Genomic DNA, 19,291 nt, shown 5'->3' with positions numbered 1-19,291 from the left:
TGCCTGGAGAGATGGCATGTGACATTGAGCAGCAGCAGTGCCAGTGGGGACAGCTGTGTGGGCACAGAGTACAGGCACTGACAGCCTACAGTGGAGATGGTATTTCATGCAGAGGGGACTTGTAGAACTCTCCTCACTTCGCACTCTGGAAAAGGATGTTGTGTGAGTCTGCGCAGGCTGCTGTAACAAGTCTGTAGACTGGGTGGCTTGGAAACACATGCCTCACAGTTCTGTGGGCTGGAGAGTCCAGATCCCGGTGTCAGCATGGTGGAGATCTGGGAAGGGCCTCTTCCCAGCTCAGGGCCTGTGCCTTCTCCCCATCCTCCCATGGGGAAGGGAGCTAACAAGCTCCCAGAGCCACTTTTACAGGACACACCCTGTTCACTAGGGCTCACCCCCCATGACCTGAGCACCTCCCAAAGGTTCTGACCATCGCTTCAGGCATTAGGATTTCAACATATGAATTGGGGGGGAGGGGGGAGGGGACTGTTTATAGTGTAGAGAGCTTTTTAAACACAATAAGCACTTAGCAAACATGTCAAACTCGTGGCCCAACCGTGAGTTTGACATGCTTGACTTAGAGAATTAATGTAGAACAGTTGGTGTAGCAGCATCAGTCTATTCAACCATCTGTAAGCTCTGGCTAGCTTATCTAACCACAGAGCAGGACCTCTGAGTAACATAGTTCCTTTTAAATATTCATTAATTCCTACCCATTCTGCACAATAAACCAAAACAATGTGTACATTCTGTGTGAGACTCTTTCACTTTATAAAGACATTTGAGGACTTTAAAGATGAAATCAGAACATATTTAGGTCCCTAAATTGGTAGTCATGGGGAACCACAGAGCGGGAGGTCCTCTGACTTGTGGACTCAGCCCAGCGCAAGGCCTTGGTTGCTGCGGGGTAAAAGGCAGAAGAGAGAGCCTGCTGTGCTCATGTGGATGCTCTCTTTGCATCCTCTGGGTGCACTGGCTTACTAACACTTATTTAAGGTGCGGAAGGCCCGTGTTGTCATTTCTGTAATTCTCAGTAGTAACACCTACATTTTCTTTCCCTCCTGCTTATCTGTCCCATCCCTGCCATACAAATATTAACTGTTTCTTTAAATCACATTTAATTAAGGATTTTCTTTTCTTGCCTTTGTCTCATGTCAGTAGCAGGTTAATCCTGAATTTCTAATAAATGCAAATGGATTAAAGAAAATCATGAGTTCAAGATTATTTTAACTTCACGGGCATAATTGTTAATATCTCCATTGTCCCCTGGGATATCTAGGATTATATCAATTAAATTGGTCTCTGTAACTGAACACATTAGCCGTAAATGTGACTATTGTGTCTTCACGAGCACCTGTTAGGTGTTTAATTTACTTGCCTGTAATAGATTGTCAGAGCTGTAAATGTGAGGCAAGCGATGTAAACGGTATAATGACTGCAATTATCCGAACAGATCGAAGGTAGTGTTATTGCAATGTGATACTGTGGGTAGGAGCACGATACAGACATTCCATATAAATTCCCATTTTCAGCTTTATTTCCTTACCCATTTTTTCCCCAAGACATTTATAGTGAGAACGGTGTAAACCAGCATTGCCATGCTCTTCTTTATCTCTTCCCATTACCCTCATGCCATTGCCTCCCTAAAACCAGCAGGCTTTGCAAAAGCTACATTTCTCCAAAGAAAAGTTTCATAGAATCGGAATTCCAGTGGTTTCTCCCATATCATGGCATCTGAATATTTGAACTGGAAGTCACTTTGTAGATTGGCGAGGTTGTTCCCTTAGGACAGTGGTCGGCAAACTGCAGCTCGGCAAACTGTGGCTCGTGAGCCACATGCGGCTCTTTGGCCCCTCAAGTGTGGCTCTTCCACAAAATACCGACTTCTGCGCATGGGCCACGAAGTTTCAATTGCACTGTATGTGTGCGCCCGCACGTGGTATTTTGTGGAAGAGCCACACTGAAGGGGCCAAAGAGCCGAATGTGGCTCGCGAGCCGCAGTTTGCCGACCACTCCCTTAGGATATTAGGTAAAGAACTGTAAGCCCAGCAAGGTTGAAGGACCCACTGAAGGTTACACAGCCCGGTATTGCCAGGTAAACGGCACTGGAACGAAACTGGCACGTGGACCCAGCCCTCCCACCCGGGTGAGGAGAGCAGAGGTTCTACCCACCGTGGTGCCCAGCAGCTGCGCTCTGACAGCCTGAGCAATCCCTGAGGGAACAGCCACGAGCCAGACCCAGCTCCCAGTCTGGTTTGGGTGGGGCGTGAGGAGGAGAAGCAGTCTGTGCCTGACCAATGCTTTCAAAGTTCAAACAGAGGGTCAGTGTGAGGGTCAAAGGGTCGGGCTGTGTGGCAGATATCTGTCCACGAGGGGGATGGAAAACAGGGCAAAATCTCGCCTCAGGGACAGGAAGGTTGGGGGTGTAGCTGAAACAGGGATTGGAGCCCAGAGGGACAAGGTTGAAGCCAAGATTTAGAACTGAAACCTGAAGAAGAAATGGGTTTGAATCCCGGGCCTCAAGTTATGAGTAAGGTCCAGAGGACCTAGAGCAAGAGCACCTGCAAACAGGTCTTCCCTCAGCACGCTGCCTCAACTCTTCACCCCAGTTTCATTGCTGAGTAACAAACTGGCCTAAATCTGAAACTTATGATACATCTGAAAAAACAACAAAAACAAACAAACAAACAAACAAAACCCCAAAACACAACAACACACATTCAAGTCATCAGGAACACACAAAGAAAACCACACATAACCCACGCCTTCTGCATTACCAGAAAACAGAACAATAGGACTTCAAATTCCTGTAAGTAGAAAAATGAACACCAAGTACCCACAGAACTGTCCGTAGGGTGTGTGTCGGAGGATGGCAGCAGAGGGTGTGGGGAAAGCACTCCCAGAGGAGAAGGTCCCATGGCACACGCTCAGTACTGACCACAGGTGCAGAGGGCTGGCTCCCCGGGCAGCTCTGGGCAGGACATGCCAGTGTGAGGCCTGAGGTAGCTGTCAGACAGGCAATGTTCTGGGGAAAAGGAAGCAAAGAGAAAAGGGAGGCAGGGGGAGTGCCATTTGGAAATGTGTTTGTGAAGGAAAAAGGAAGAGGGGAAATTTTATGATGGTATAGAAATAAATGGCCTCTCCAATTGTCATCCATTAAGGAGGCTAAAGGGAAAGGGCAAGAGTGAAAGCATAGTACGTGACCATGATATTCTCTGACAAAGTAGAAAGGATGCAACTAGGAAGTGGGTGGAAAGGGAGTGAGAGGGAAAGTGATTGAGGCATATGTCATAGGAGGGAGTTAAGGGGCATGGCTTTAACTAGGTAGGTAGTAACAACTAAAGTCAGACAAAAGGAGTAAAGAACCTGAAGAGTGTGGATGTAAAAGGGGTTGTGGGAGGGGTACCTCACTGAGTGTGCCTTTTAGTATGGTTTTGACTTTTGCGATCATGTTAATGTGTTTCCATGTTCAAAAACAAAAATATAACCAACAGAAGAGGAGAGATTAGATTTGAATACTATTAGAAAAATATAAGTGAACTGAATTTCAAATAAATAGCATAACCACACTAAATGTTGGGGGAACCAGTCTAGTAATTTTTGAACACATTCTTTTCACTATGTACCTTCTTTATAAAAAACAGTTGTGAATTCTTTTCAATACTGTCTTTTGTGGTTAAAAATTGTGTATGCATTGTAGGATTGAAGAACTGAGTATGATCTTGGCAGCCCATGATCTAGAAAAAAGAAGATACAAGTAGGAAAATAGGAAAAGGAATAATTGTTCTGGGGTTGAGAGGGGTGTGTGTGTGTGTGTGTGTGTGTGTGTGTGTGTGTGTGTGTGTCTGTCTGTCTGTCTGTCTGTCTCTGTGAGGGAAGGAAGCAATGACTCCTCTGTAGCAACTGACACACATTAACACCAGGTCTTACTTTCCAAATGGCATTTGCTGAGGAAGCAGGATTCCTTGAGGAAATGGTCCATTTCAGGGATGGGGCAAGGCAAAAGCAAATGCACCTGAAACATTTCCATGTGCCAAAAAAGGAAGAAAATGTTTCTTAAATGATGAAACAGGTCAAAAGGACACAGCATAATGGGGTTCACCTTCCCAAAGCAGGGCAATGTGATCATCCAAATAAATACTGACAGTAATAACCTCTGACCCTTCCAATAACATAAGAATCCAATTACTCATACTAATAAATGATTAGGAAAAGCACTTTCTTTTGATTAACTGAAAACTCAAAAATGTAGGTGGAGAAATGATAGACACCATCATTTACAAACAAAGTTATCACTGATTCAGGGAAGACTCATGGGTGGTTGCTAAACTCAGGCGATGATGCAAGTTTGATGAGGACTGAGCTCTTTTCATCACCTCAAAGTACCTCCCCATGATTTACTTACTAATTGTAAAGGAAAAGAGAGTAACTTTGCAGGTCCCACCTTAACCTAGTGATCAAAGTTAACTTGTCCAATGAGAGGACACGTGAGTATCGCGTGAGTCCATGATGCACTGAGAAGGACCCAGCATCACCTGTGCTATCCCTGCCAGGTGTGCATGAGGAAAGTTGAAACAAATCCAAATTAGGAACACTCCAGAAAATAATTGGCCTCTACTTTTGAAAAAAAGTAAGGAGGGAGGGAGAGAGAAAGGACGGGAGGTAGGAAAAGAGGAAAGGAGAGAGAGAGAGAGAGGGAGGGAAGGAGAAAAAGAAGGAAAGGGTGAGTCAACAGCATGAAAAACAGGAACTATTTCAGATTAAAGGTTCTGGACCAATGACAAATAGATGCAATGCATAATCCTGCATTGAACTCTGAACTGGAAGAAATGTGCTACGATGACATTATTGGGACAGTGGATGAAATTGGAATAAGGACTGTAGATTAGATTGTGGCACTGTATTAATGTTATTTCCTGACATTGGAAACTAAACTGTGTTGTGTAAGAGAATATCTTTGTTGTTAGGAAATACATAGAAGTTTTTAAGGCTATAGAGTATCATGTTTGCAACTTGTCCTCAAGTTGCAGGGAAAAAAAAGAAAAAGAATGAGATAGCAAAATGTTAACAGTTGGTGCATCTGAGGAAAGGGTAGCAGTTCATACTATTCTCGCAAATTATCTGTAAGTGTGAAATTATTTCCAAATATAATTTTTTTAAATAATTGATAGGAAGAAACTATAAAGGAAAACATGTTGGTCTATGTGCCACCTAAAAATTATACCATAATTTGAAATAATTATTTCAGAGCTCTCTACGCCCCCTCCCCTGTCAGGGAGATTGTAGGGAAGGGGCTGGTAGAGCCATGTTTGCTAGGGAAGTGGGGTGGGTGGGTGGTCACAGTCGCAGCCATGAGGAGGAGTAACTTGTACAGTTTGGAAGTCAGGCTGGGCCAACAGTGATAGAAATGGACCCAGGCCACAGGATGCAGAGGGCGGTTCTTACACCACCATGGCATGATCCCCCTACCATCTAACATGCATATTCTGATTGATTTCCCCTTTATTATTTCACATGGTAACTGAATGACCATATTTCACCTAGTACCATAGAGCAAGCATGTCAAACTCACGGCACTCGAGCCACATGCCTCGTTTATTTGGCCCATGTTAGCCTTTGAGTTTGACAGACTTGGTATGGTAATTGATATAGCATTTAGATACACACATGGCTCTGAGGGGCAGAAAAGCAGAAATTCTAAAATGAGAGAGAGAGACAGGGAGAAGGAAACTTAAGCATAATTCAATTCTTAAATTTCTCATTGTATTCTTAAGTTCAAAAGTCATTGATTAACCAGGAAAACATGTTTAGTTTGAATTCGGAATCGCACTTTGGTGAGTTTACCTGAGATTCTTCTCTGTGGTCCACACACTTATCGGGTCGTGAAGCTGTGGCTGGTGCAAACGAAGTGGATTAAGACATTTCTTACATTTACAGTTTCATGGGATGAAATGAACATTGTAGTCTTTCTGTGGGACACTCACATCAAGCATTCTCACATGCTGGCTTCTACGCGGTCAGCATCTCTGGGTCACAGTTCCTTAGGTGGGAATGCATTTTTGTGACGCAGGAGGCTAACACAGAAGTCAGCCCTGAGATATCTATAATGGTCCTCGGAGCACACTCGTCAAAGGCTCTTCTGATCCTGAGGAGGTCTGTGGAGTAGCTGCCTTGACTAGGTTGCCAGGTAATACAACGCTTCATTGATTCATTTGTATTATTTTTGTATCTTGCTGCAGGCAGAGAATTCAGCATTGGCTTTGGAAAATGAGAATCAAAGGGAGCAGTATGAGCGATGCCTCGACGAGGTAAGTGGGAAGGAGAGCTCCGTGATGAGGGGCCGCGCTGCTTAGAATTTCCTTCGTGAGATCATAACATACGTCCATCACAGCCTCCACAGGGCAGGGCCATTTTGTCCTCCGAAGGGAGGTTGAAAGCGTGCACATTGAGAAGGAAGCTCAGTCACTCCCTCCCCGGCCCCTCCCTCTTCCCTTCTCTTCCTGTTCCACTGTACAGGCATCTGTAAGTTCCTTCCGTTATTGTTTAATATTCTTGGGGCACAGCTGGGTGTGCCTCCCTGTATGATGAATTCCTCTGTCCAGCAAGTACGAGCCCAGCCTGCATCTCAGTTCACACAGGATGCCATTTCTGGAAATGCTAAACCCCACAGACTGGGCGGGGCGGGGCGATGCGCGCAGTTATCAGCCAGAGTGAAAAGATCAGCATATTGAGAACACGCCAAGAGAGAAAGGGACTCGAAGGAGAAAATCTGAGTGGAATGGAAGAAGACAGGGTCCGTGCACGAGTAAACTTGAGAAATGTTATTTGATCATAATGAAGAGATGAAGGCAGAGATGGTGGGCGTTTCAGAATTCCTGAGAGGTGAGGGGGGAATTGAAGTTGTGGGCAGGGCCTCATTCTCCCACACACCCCTGTCAGGAGTCTGCTCCTACTGTATCCTCCAGCAGGACTGGCCATTCGCCACACCAACAAGCTCTCATCTGAGATTTCTTGGTGATCAGAGTTATTCATCTAATGGGATGACTTTCTTAGTTGTCTGCAAACTTGCACATGTCCTTCTAGGACAGTGGTTCTCAACCTTCTGGCCCTTTAAATACAGTTCCTCATGTTGTGACCCAACCATAAAATTATTTTCGTTGCTACTTCATAACTGTAATGTTGCTACTGTTATGAATTGTAATGTAAATATCTGATATGCAGGATGGTCTTAGGCGACCCCTGTGAAAGGGTCGTTCGACCGCCAAAGGGGTCGCAACCCACAGGTTGAGAACCGCTGTTCTAGGAGATTCAGTTTGACAATTGTTATGCTATAGCTGACACAGATGTTAAGAAAATAAGAAAACTCCGTTTCACTGGGCTCCATGACTTTACCCGTGGAAATGCCACCATGTCTTTTCTTCCTCACTAAGAATTGGGAAACCTTTTCCAACAAACTCCTCTTGATTTTTCTTCCCCCTGTCTTCCCCCGGACAGCACCCCCACCCCCAGTGTCCCATAAGGTGATGTGTGTACTGTAAAGAACACAGGCTCAAGCCCCAGTTCTGAGGTCATCACCACCAGACCCCAATCTCCTCCCCTCACACTGGCAGAGGCCCCTCCTCAGAGTCCCCTGTGCTGGTGTTTCCAGCACCAGTGATTCCTGAAGGCTCACCCTGGACCAGCAGCATCAGCCTCACTTGGGAACTTGTTAGACATGCACATTCTCAGCCCCACCCCAGGCCTGTGGGATCAGATGCGAGGGGCCTGGCAGGTGATCTGTGTCAGCAAGCCCGCCAGGTGGGGCGGACACACCCCGCAACCTGTGGGCCGTCCTCAGAGCACAGGCCACTTGGCATTACATTTACTATATGTGGTGAAGGGACCTCAAAAGGTCCCCAGAAAAAATTCAATTAGCATTTAATATTTTAATTGTTTAATATATGCAGCTCAAAATGGTGTCTGCATTTCTCTGCCCTGTCAGGCCTTAAAAAAGCTCAGCAATCTTTACAACGTCCAAAGGTAAAGTTGACATAAAAGGGAAAATGACAACTCAGAGTCCTGTGAGACCAGCCTGGCACTTCTCACCCCTGCTCCCCAGGTTCTTGGTCCAACCAGAGTTTAGGGCAAGAAAGATCCAATAGATCCAAGGATATTTAAAGGAACAGACATTGCCCTTGGGTCGCATGTATTGAGCAGCAAAGTTTTACTTTAACCTCCTGCGCAGAAATTTCCAAGGAGACCTAATCTGTATTCAGAAGTCAAATTCATGTGAATCACACCACAGTAACGTCTTATTTGTCACAATTCCCCTGCAAGTCACCCCTCCCCAGCAATCCAAAGGCTCTCAGCATGCTTTAAGGCAGCGGTTCTCAACCTGTGGGTCGCGACCCCTTTGGCGGTCGAACGACCCTTTCACAGGGATCGCCTAAGCCCATCCTGCATATCAGATATTTACATTACGATTCATAACAGTAGCAACATTACAGTTATGAAGTAGCAACGAAAATAATTTTATGGTTGGGTCACAACATGAGGAACTGTATTTAAAGGGCCAGAAGGTTGAAAACCACTGCTTTAAGGAAACTTGTGTTCTGTTTTCCTTGTGTTCCCAGTGCATTCATTCTCAAGGTTTCATCAGAACGTGTTCGCAAAACATACGTTTCCACCCACAAAATCATTTCACAGAAAGTTTTCACTGAAGACGGGGTTTTCTAGAGGGAGTGCTCCTCTGTTCTTAATTGCAAACATTAGCTGTTGCCAAAGAGGTGATTTGCAGCAAAGAAGCACCTTTGAGCAATACAAATGTTTTGTATTCGTGAATGCGGGCCCCTGATTACACATGCCAGTTGTTTTGTAACTAATTGCATGAGGGTAGACGGTCCGTTTCCATGCATTGTAAGAGAACACTCTCAGAGGGATACTTGAATGTAGTAATAATGCCAACTGGAAATCCTTTCCAAGGCTGTTTATCCTAATTAGACAAACTAACAAGGTAAGGTCTCCTGTAAGTTATTTCCTTGCTAGTGGGTTTCAGAAAACATGCACAGATGGATAAAACATAAATGTGAAATGTTCTTCAATCCATTTTGCACTACTTGTTATTTTCTGGGAAATGAAGGATATATTGAGGACTTGGGGAGAACACTTGGGAGTCAGAAATTCCTTCTGTGTGTTCTAATGAGTGGGTGTGCTTATTCAGAAGAAAACAGACCCACATCCCTGGACACACACACACACACACACACACACACACACTCACACACACACAGGCTTGCTAGACAGGCACGTGCACACAGATGCTTCTCCACTTCGCCATCATCTCTGCTTCTACCTGGCTCCTCATCTCCTCGCCTTACAACACAAAGGCAAAAGGCAAAGCCCAGGGCTGCTCTTGAACTTTTCCCTGGGGGATCAGGTTGTAATGTCTGAATCTAAGGTCATCATCTAACTGTTTGACAGGTTTACAGGCAAGCAGGAAATTGCTGTTTGTTCTCAGTATTGCTTTGACCGGTCCCTTTAAGGCCAACTCCTTCTCATGTAGAGAAGTGTAATGGCACATATAAAATAAGTAAAATAGCATCTCCTCAAACTGCTCCTTGCATTTAGTAGATGGGTTCACTTGTGCCCTACAAATCTTTACTGGAAGTCAACCTCCCCCCAGGCCCTAGGGTGCCTCCAGCCTAGCAGAAGTGAGGAGGTGGTAGCCACAGGAATGATGTGAGGGGAACTGATGGGAAATGGGGTGCCCTGGGGGCTTAGAGAGCACACAGCACGGTCACCAGGGGGCAGGAGGAATGGTGGGAGGGGCGGGGTGGTGCAGGGAGGAATTGAAAGGGATCTTTAGCACAAGAAGCTGGAGCAGGTGACACTTGGGATCTAGAAGGGCATGTGGTTCTGGCTCTGACCTGCCAGTTGGACTTACCTGGGGAGCTTTAAAAAGACTGCTGTCTGGGCCCCACCTCAGAGATCATCTGATTGTGGATGGAATGCCACCCCGCCCCCGCCCCGGGGCATTAGAGTTTTTATAGTGTGCCAGGAGGGGGGGTAAAATGTTCACCCACAATTAGGAACCAGCACCCTCAGGCTCTCTGAATGCTCTGCCTTAGGGAGCATTTTTAGAAAGTTTCCATGATGAAAGCTTCACTAAACTTGGATGTGATGGAAGAACAGCAGACACATGTGGAAACGGGGCTATTTCCAATTCCCCAGCAGGAAGCAGATGTAAAGCCTATGTCAGTGCTTCCCAGTGTGTCTGGGCCCTTCCCTGTCAGAAAGATGTCCTCGGACCCACGCGGCCCTTCCAAGCAGAAGGAGGGCTGAGGGCATTGGCCACGTCAACACATGTCCCAGGTGAGGCTTTTGCACACAGACGCTGGAGAACCTGCCTCCTTCGGACCATGGAGTTAGTTGGCCAGGCTTCCGGTCCCTCGGGGAGGGTGCCACCTTGGAGCTCTTCCTGGCTTCCCTATGCCTGCACTTCAGAGCACAAGGGCAGGGAAAATGAGGCTTTTGGATGCAGTTCAGACAAAGAAAAAGCACCAGCACTCGTTTGAAACCCAGACTAGATAAAGGCAGAGGGGGGTTGTGAAGAGTAGCTCTGAGCTTTTTCTCTGGTTCCTGTTCTGTACACCAAGACGGGGTTGTGGACTCATTAGCAGCGCACGCTCGTGGCATATCCCACATCCGGGCCCTAAGTCATCTTTAACATCAATGTCTGGATAGACGTAGGGGGAAGATGGTCCTGCTATGGCCCCCACCTGGGTCAGATGCTCACTTCATGAAAGGATGGTGACATCAGCAGAAACCTGCTTCTTGTCCTGCCCCAGACCCCAAGCACATGAGGCAGGACCTATGCTCTAGTCCCCATCGTTTCTGCAAGACTCAGCACCACTCTGGGCTCATACTTGGTACTTGATGCACGTTCACTGAATGACTAAATGAATGAATGGAAATTAATTTCCACATTGGCTTTCCCTGGAATACCACATATATGTTTAATGAGTTTCTCCCACTCCCAGTATTTTACAGGATTTTTTTAACAGGTTAAATAAATAATATAGGTGCTTACTACTTTATATTTACACATTCATAGTACACACATACACACACGTCATCCCTTTCCAAATAGAGTCCCTTATTCTTTCTAACTGATGAGCTGAAATTGCATTTTATTCTCTAAAGTTTGAGGGACTTAGTGCAGACTTAACATTTACAGGGCTACTACTTTATATCAGAAACTGTCTGAGGGGTTTCCCTGGTTATGTCCATCACCCCTTGAATTTTTCACAGTGTGGATAGGGGCTGTCATTCCCACCCTGTACATGTCATGTCCGTAGATCTTCAACATCAGCAAGGGCAGTACTGGAATCGGAAGCTTTCCTGTGACGGCCCAGTGCTCCTCAGGACAGTAGGTCTAGCAAAAAAGCATAGAAACCTTCTCCAAAGCACGTTTTCCAGAGCCTGTGCTTTTTCACCCAATTATTAAATCACCTCACTGACCTGGCCCTGGCTTGGCATGATACACCACACCAGCAGGTGCAAGGATGGCAGTGAGACCACCAGGTGAGGAGAGGACTGCCAGAGCCTTCCTCCCCCTCCCGACCTCCCCACCCCAACCTCCCTCCCTGACCCCAGCCCTGGGCCATCTTCCTGAAGTGCTGAGAACCTGTTCCTTCTCATTCAGCCTAGGGACTGCTTTGCAAAGAAATAACAACTCCACAGCCCTGCCCCCTCCTCCCTCTGCCCACCCCTTCCAGGTGAATGCTGGGAGGAATCCTGACCCCTGGGAGCAACAGGGCAAAGGAGCAATGACCTGACCATGTGTACCAGCGGGTGTCAGGGGAGCTGGCTTGTCTGAGATCTTACTGAGAACGGGAGAGGCGGACCTGAGGCCTCTCCTTGGCATCCCTGCCTCACCCACAGCCTTGCTCAGCTCCCAGAGCAAAGCAAGGTGCTGTCCACAGAGAGCCTGAGGGAGGTTGTAAAACAAGCCCGGGGCCTGGGAACTGTCAGCTTTGCTCAGGCATCTCAGATCCCCCTGGGCCAGCCCAGCTGCTGTTTTTCCTTTCTTTGCAGAAGAAAGCTGTCAGGTGACACTGAGAGTTATCTGTTCTCATTAGCTGAGCCTGGGGGTGTGTGATTATTTGCAACCTAAGCACAGAAAGTGTAATGCCATGAGGACAGGCCATCCCAGGAATCATCTTGCGACCTATTAGAGGGCTCAGGCTCCAGACCAGGGTTCTATTGATGCATCAGGGAAGCTATGCAGTTAAAAGTGGTAAGAAAACCCAGGCGCTGTCTTCATAGACCAGTGATGGCGAACCTATGACACGCGTGTCAGAAGTGACATGCAAACTCATTTTTTTGGTTGATTTTTCTTTGTTAAATTGCATTTAAATAGATAAAATAAATATCAAAAATATAAATCTTTGTTTTACTATGGTTGCAAATATCAAAAAATTTCTATATGTGACACAGCACCAGAGTAAAGTTAGGGTTTTTCAAAATGCTGACACACCGAGCTCAAAAGGTTCGCCATCACTGTCATAGACAATACCCAGGAAAGCACTTGTACCGCCTGCCCACTCGACCGCAAAGAGCCTGCGAGTCCTTCTGGGTAGTAAAACCCTGTGTCAGTAGGTAAAGAAATAATGCATTCGTGTATCTTTGTTCAATTTTCAGGTAGAGCAAACAATTGTCCAACTACAGGCCAGGAGGAACTGTGTCAGAGAGAGTTTGTTGAGCCTGGAGGGCAACACACTTGATTGCAAAGACAATGGGTTTATCCCTGCGGGTGGGTGCAGTTAGGACATTCATTTCTGTCTCCTGGTAAATCATGTGGAGAGCTGCTTTATGCGGCCACTGTTCCACAGACTGGTTTAAGTGAGGGACCAATTGGTGGAAGAAAAGAAAATATTGATATCGGGCAGTTTTATGAGAATGTAAATCAAATCCAAAGTTTGAGATCCAAAAGAATTAAATTATTGATGGTATGAATTAACTTTGGTACATTGTTCCCTCTTTAAGCAGTGTGACTAGTTCAATTCTTCAGTGTGTTTTATTTGCCAAGAATAAAGAAGATATATAGTTTGACTTTAACTTCTTAGTTACTTACAAATTGGAATGGATGTTTAAAAATTGAAAGATTTTTAAGATTATGCTCTTGGTCAAGTTGTGTGAGCTAACTAGCATTTATCACCATTGTGATCACGTATCAATGAAATGATAAAGGAAAAAGAAAAGGTACCCATTAAGGAAAATATGGTTTATTTTGTTCTATCCTAGTTCTTGGGTATGCTTCTTTAACTTGGTCTAAAAGAAATACCTAAGAATATGTTTTCTTCAAAACTATAGTTTCAATAAAAGGCTTGTCCTTTTTACTTAATGTCAAAAACATAAATTTGGAAAGGATTCTGATGGAAAAAAATCCCTCTTGTGCACACAATTCAACTAGTCATTTATAGGTAATCTAGTCATGTACTGCTGTGGTGTGAATGCCTCCTAGCTACAAGCTGATGGCAGCCTATATTTCAATATTCTATGAGACTTACTGGTAGCAAGCTGTTGTTAAGAATGTGCTGTTCTATCAATATTGAGTTAAGAAACAATTAAGCTCCCTGAAAACATTCTTCCCACAATCTGTCCCACTATCCTAGACAGGAATACAAGCATACGCAGTTTAGCATGGCTGAAAATAAATCTGTTACCAAGAGAAAACAATGAGTGTATGCCTTCGCCTTTGGCTGAATGTGAGAAATACCAAGATGATTATATGCTTATCACACTGGGACATAATTGTGTTCTTGCTGCCTTCCTACCAGCTGTGCACCCTCTGAAACCAAGGCACACATCCTAGTCATCTAGCTTTGCAAATACTCTACAGATTTATATTAAACAAATGAAGGATGACGAAATGAGTGAAGAGAAGTACCTGATCCCTAGGGTAGTTAAGTGTTCTGACTTGATCTTTAATGTTGTCAGGTTCAGTTATCACACTAAATGGTCATGTGGTGGCTGAAAAATATCACATAATTTACCTGTCCACCTTCATTTTATCAATAGAAGCCATATTAGGTACAAAGCTTCAAGGTTATGGTGAAGTTTAGTAAGTGATTTTTTTTGTGAAGTGCTTTTGAAATATGCAGGAGAAAAAGAAATTTTAATACAAATAGGTGTAGAAATTTTGAGTAGTTATCTGGAGAAAATGCCAGATCTTGAAATACCAGGGAGGTTATTGGTTTTACATGTGGCCCTTCGCTAGAATTGTGGCCACTTTTAAGCCAGTTATTATAAGGGAATGGGATTACCAAATTGGCTTAGATTAATCAAGATCCACCTCCTTGGTCTGAGAGGGGCCCAGTTTCACTCACTGTCCCAAGCTGCCTGATACCTGAAGAAAATTAGAATTCTGTTAATATATTATACTAGAGGCCCGGTGCAGGAATTCATGCACCAGTGGGGTCCCTCGGCCTGGCCTGCGGGATCAGGCTGAAACCAGCTCTCCGACATCCCCCCGAGGGGTCCTGGATTGTGAGAGGGTGCAGGCCAGGCCAAGGGACCCCACCAGTGCACAATCGGGGCCAGGGAGGGACTCGGCCAGCTGGAGAGGGACCGTGAGAGGGCTCCAGGGCATGTCCGGCCCATCTGGCTCAGTCCCGATTGGCTGGACCCCAGCAGCAAGCTAATCTACCAGTCAGAGCGTCTGCACACTGGTGGTCAGTGCACGTCATAACGACTGGTCTACTGGTTGACTGTCTGCCCCCCTGGTGGTCAGTGAATGTCATAGCAAGCGGTTGAGCAGCCTTAGCATATCATTAGCATATTACGCTTTGATTGGTTGAATGGCTGACCGGTCGACCACTTAGCATATTAGGCTTTTATTATATAGGAAGATGTGGTTTTACGTTGGGAGTAGCTCAAAATAACAGAGGCTATTATATTTCCCTCTCACATAGAAGTGCAGAGATAATACAGTTCCATGCATCATCAAGACCAGGTTTTTTATTTTCCTGCCCAACTATATGTGACTTCCATTGTCAAGGTGGCTGCTGAAGCTCCAGCCATCACTTTCATATCCCAGACAGAAAAAAGAGGAAGAAGGATAAGCCTCCTTCTTCTTAGAGACTTTCTATAATCCCAGGGAAATAGTCTTCTTATAACTCATTGGCCAGAAGTTTGTCACAGAGTGGCAGTTACAAAGGGGGCTGGGAAATGTAGTTTGATATGCCCAGTCAAAAATTAGGGCTTTTTAGTTAGGAGGAATGGGAAATGGATATTGGAATAAACAACTACCAGACTATTACAGGTAGCAACAACAAATGGATGGCATAAATGTACATGGAGGAGGGAAGTAGAGTATACAGGAACCAATGAGTTGACCCTCTTCTCTACCATTCAGTCTATCTCTACTGCAAGTAAAGGGTGTCCCAAAATTCACGCAAGAAGTAATTTTGATAGAAAACACAGGTTTATAATTAAAAATTGTAAATTTTTTATTGATTCATAAAGTATACAGTATAGGGTTATGTATAGAATAGCATATCGGGTAAATGGCCCCCACGGCTTTGCTGGCACATATGCACTCTTTTGTTATTGCCTGAGCAGCCGCATTTTCGAAGAAGAATGGTCCAATGATGCCTCCAGCCCAAAATCCACACCAAACAGTGACACGTTGTGGATGCATTTGTTTCTCAACAATCACTCGTGGATTTTCTGAACTCCAAATGTGACAATTTTGTCGATTAACCAAGCCATCAAGATGAAAATGAGCCTCATCGAAATTCAGCCACATTTATGCAAAACGGTCATTGAAAATTTCAACAAAAGAGTGCGTATGTGCCAGCAATGCCGTGGAGGCCATTTACCTGATATGCTATTCCATACATAATCCTATACTGTATACTTTATTAATCAATAAAAAATTTACAATTTTTAATTATAAACCTGTGTTTTCTATCAAAATTACTTCTTGCGTGAATTTTGGAACACCCTTTACTTCTATATAGTGGAATAGTCCCACAGCAAAATAATAGAAAGGAGAGGCAAAGGTTTGTAAATCAGCAAAGTGTAGACACTGTGTACAGATAATTAGGATTATTTTTTGTACTCTGTAAGTTTTTAGCCTTCTTGGAGTCTTTACGTGTGAAAAGATATTATTTTTCCAAACATGGAAATGTGAAAATCAAGGTATGAATGATCTTTCCAGAATAACTGTCTTAATTAGCAACAAGGTCACCTTTGGAAAAAACAAACTATTACCTAGAAGGATAGGCTTATTATGAAAAGAATCAGTCCCCTGGAAGCAGAGGACAGAGGCAAATGAGGAGCTAATTAGCGACAGTAAGCTGTGGGAAACTTACTGCTAAATTAGAGTCCATGAGTGTAGCCGCATGATTATACTGACAACTCTTTTCTTTATTTTTTAAAGGTAGCCAACCAAGTTGTTCAGGCTCTACTCACTCAAAAGGTAGGTCACTTTCTGGCTTTATTATTTTCAAAGTACCTATGTGAATAGATGGGAACTCGTATTTGTCATACTAGGAAATTGTGATTGATAGATGCACTACTTTTCTATTTATTCACTTAGGTTGAAATTGTGTGTGTATTAGATGGTGTATGGAGTGACATCAATGAGCAACAGAATCGTAACATTCAAACTCTTGGTAAAGTAATAGGAAGCCTTTTGAAGATGAGAGATTCCCAGGTACCCAGATGAGTAGCAGACCTATCATTTTCACTTAGCAAGGGCAAACAGTTAGCAAGTTGGTGGATCCCTCCAATTCTTGTAAAATGAACAGCCTATTTCAGACAGCATTAACAGAAGCCAGGCATTTAGCAAGAGACCTTTGAGGTTATGGAAGCTATTTAGTTTCTCAGGGCCTCAGTTTCTTTTCTGTAAAATAGGGGCAGCAACACCCACCTCCCAGAACCGCTGTGGTCCCTCTATGGAAGGAAGCATGGAGAGCAGTTTCTGTAGTGGTGGAGATATGAAACAAATGAAGTGTTATTCCATTTGTCAATGATCCCTTTATCAAGCTAGGGGAAAAACAGATGGTAATTTCTATGCCTGTGTCTTTCCTATCCCCCTATTCTGCCCTCAGACAATATAACATAATGTTATTGGGTCAGAGTCGATAAATACAGGAATTGCCCCAAATTGGCTGGTGAATTCTATTGACTCTTTCCCACCTCTTTCCACAGTGCTTCTCAGAGACTAAGTTCGAGGTCAGTGAGGGCGAACCTATGACACGCGTGTCAGAGGTGACACGCAAACTCATTTTTTGGGTTGATTTTTCTTTGTTAAATGGCATTTAAATATATAAAATAAATATCAAAAATATAAGTCTTTGTTTTACTATGGTTGCAAATATCAAAAAATTTCTATATGTGACACGGCACCAGAGTTAAGTTAGGGTTTTTCAAAATGCTGACACACCGAGCTCAAAAGGTTCGCCATCACTGTTCTAGGTCCTTCACATTTTGTTTATTCTATCACTTCTCTATGAGATGGAGACTTCCTCTAGAAAAGAAAATCTTAGATTAAATCTTATTCAGGAGGATGTGGCCAATGAGAGCAAAATATTTTAAGACATTTTGTTTTTCAGTTGAAAACAATTGTATTAGGGGTTGACCATTTCTCACGGACATACTTAAATAAATAGTATTTTAGATTTACATTACAGAAGTGTGATGATAATATTTTTATTAGACTTTCTCCCCCAACTACTTCTGTCAAAATATCATGTTTCCTGCTACAAATGATTTTAACTGCTTCAGGTGGTACATTAACATCACATAGTGTAGTGAGATGTCAGTATATTTATGTAAAGTTAGAAATAGGTTTAATTTTTAATTACAGAGATCCCAAATAATAGTGGCTTAAATAAGCTACCGTGTTTTTTCTTTCTCGCATCTAATCCACAGGTAGGCAGTACAGGGCTGTATGGTGACACTGCTCCATAAAGTCCACGGGGTCCCCGTTATCCCTGCCTTCTATCTTCTTATTCAGTGAGATATGGCCTCCATTCCCAAGGTTACTTCATGATCCAAAATAGCTGTTCTGGCTCCAGTCATCACGTCCACATTCCAGCCATCAGGAAGGAAGAAAAGCTGGAAAAAAAATGAAAAGGGTCAAGGGCACACACCAACTGTCTTGAAGAAAGACTTTCAAAAGCTTTCATATCTCCCTACTTACACTTCCTTGAATAGACCTTTGCCACAGAGCCACATGTAAGGAAGCTGGAGATGAAGTCTTCATTCTGGAAATGTGCCGCCTAAAAATGTACTGACATATTATTGTAGAAGAAGGGGGGAAACAGATGTTGAAGAACAGTTTACTCTTTCTGTCACAACCTATGTGAATGCCTTTCTTTTTTCAAAGGCTTCAATTTCTCAGTGGTAGAAACTCCATGCTCATTTAATTACAAACCCGGGGACCGAGGGAGCACTATGTGTACCCTCTGAAAGACTGCTCAGGCCTGGCTGTTCTAAAGGTGCCCCGGGAAGGAGACAAGGAAACTGTCTGGTACAATATTAAGGGAAGTGGGACTCTTCAGGTTAGCCACAAAAACCAGCTGCACAAATCCAATCTACCTGGCGCAGTTAGCAGTCAGACACAGAAGGGCAAGTTACCGGGAGAGAGCGTGCCTCAGAGACAGCATCAGCAGGAGAGCTAGGGCTCCTGCGGTCCCCAAAGAATCATGTTCCGCAGAAGCATGTGCCTCCCGGTTTTTATAGGGACTGTAAAACCAAAGCAAAAATCACTAGAGCTTCTTTAATTAAGAGCACAATATAGGAAATAAAATGTCTCCAATATGCAGATGAGAAAACTAATTCTAAACAGGATGTACCTCTTAAAGAGACCCAGTCAAAACAGAAATCTTGAGAGATTTATCCAAGTCACAAAAACAATCCTGGAGATGAAATTATAGTCATAACTCTTCAGGTTTAAAATATGTCACTTGTCATGGCACAAAGGCAAGTTTGCCCTGGCGTCAGCTCTTCTCTGGGCACCCAAACAAGTAGTTTTCATGGCATACCCTGCATGGCCTGGGTGAGTATCCCAGAGTGCGCTTCTCGTCACAATAGTAATAGGAAAAATTATTTCCATGGGCTTATCAGTTTCTATTAAATGTAAAATATTGTCCTAGTCAACTAACTGAATTTCTCTCAAAACTCTGTGGATTCCCTGAGAGAGCAGATTGTACCTCCTTTAGCTCCATAATGCTCAAGTGACAGTAATAAACTCAGCTCACTTCCATTTATGACTCCAAAGCATAGGTTCAATTCTACA

General features: G+C 44.0%; 1 protein-coding gene across 1 annotated transcript in view; it reads left to right on the top strand.

Moving 5' to 3' along the window:
* NCKAP5 (NCK associated protein 5) overlaps window positions 1–19,291 on the top strand; it is an 859,015-nt gene that overhangs the window by 705,781 nt on the left and 133,943 nt on the right. The window contains exons 9-10 of the mRNA XM_023757884.1: window positions 6,240–6,308; window positions 16,427–16,465. Of these exons, the coding sequence (XP_023613652.1) occupies window positions 6,240–6,308; window positions 16,427–16,465 (108 nt within the window). The remainder of the gene's footprint in view (window positions 1–6,239; window positions 6,309–16,426; window positions 16,466–19,291) is intronic.

The sequence above is a fragment of the Myotis lucifugus genome, unplaced genomic scaffold (genome assembly GCF_000147115.1).
Source record: "Myotis lucifugus unplaced genomic scaffold, Myoluc2.0 scaffold_116, whole genome shotgun sequence".
Classification (NCBI taxonomy): Eukaryota; Metazoa; Chordata; class Mammalia; order Chiroptera; family Vespertilionidae; genus Myotis; species Myotis lucifugus.
The sequence above is the reverse complement of the archived record's forward strand: the minus strand, read 5'-3'. Positions and strand labels throughout refer to the sequence as shown.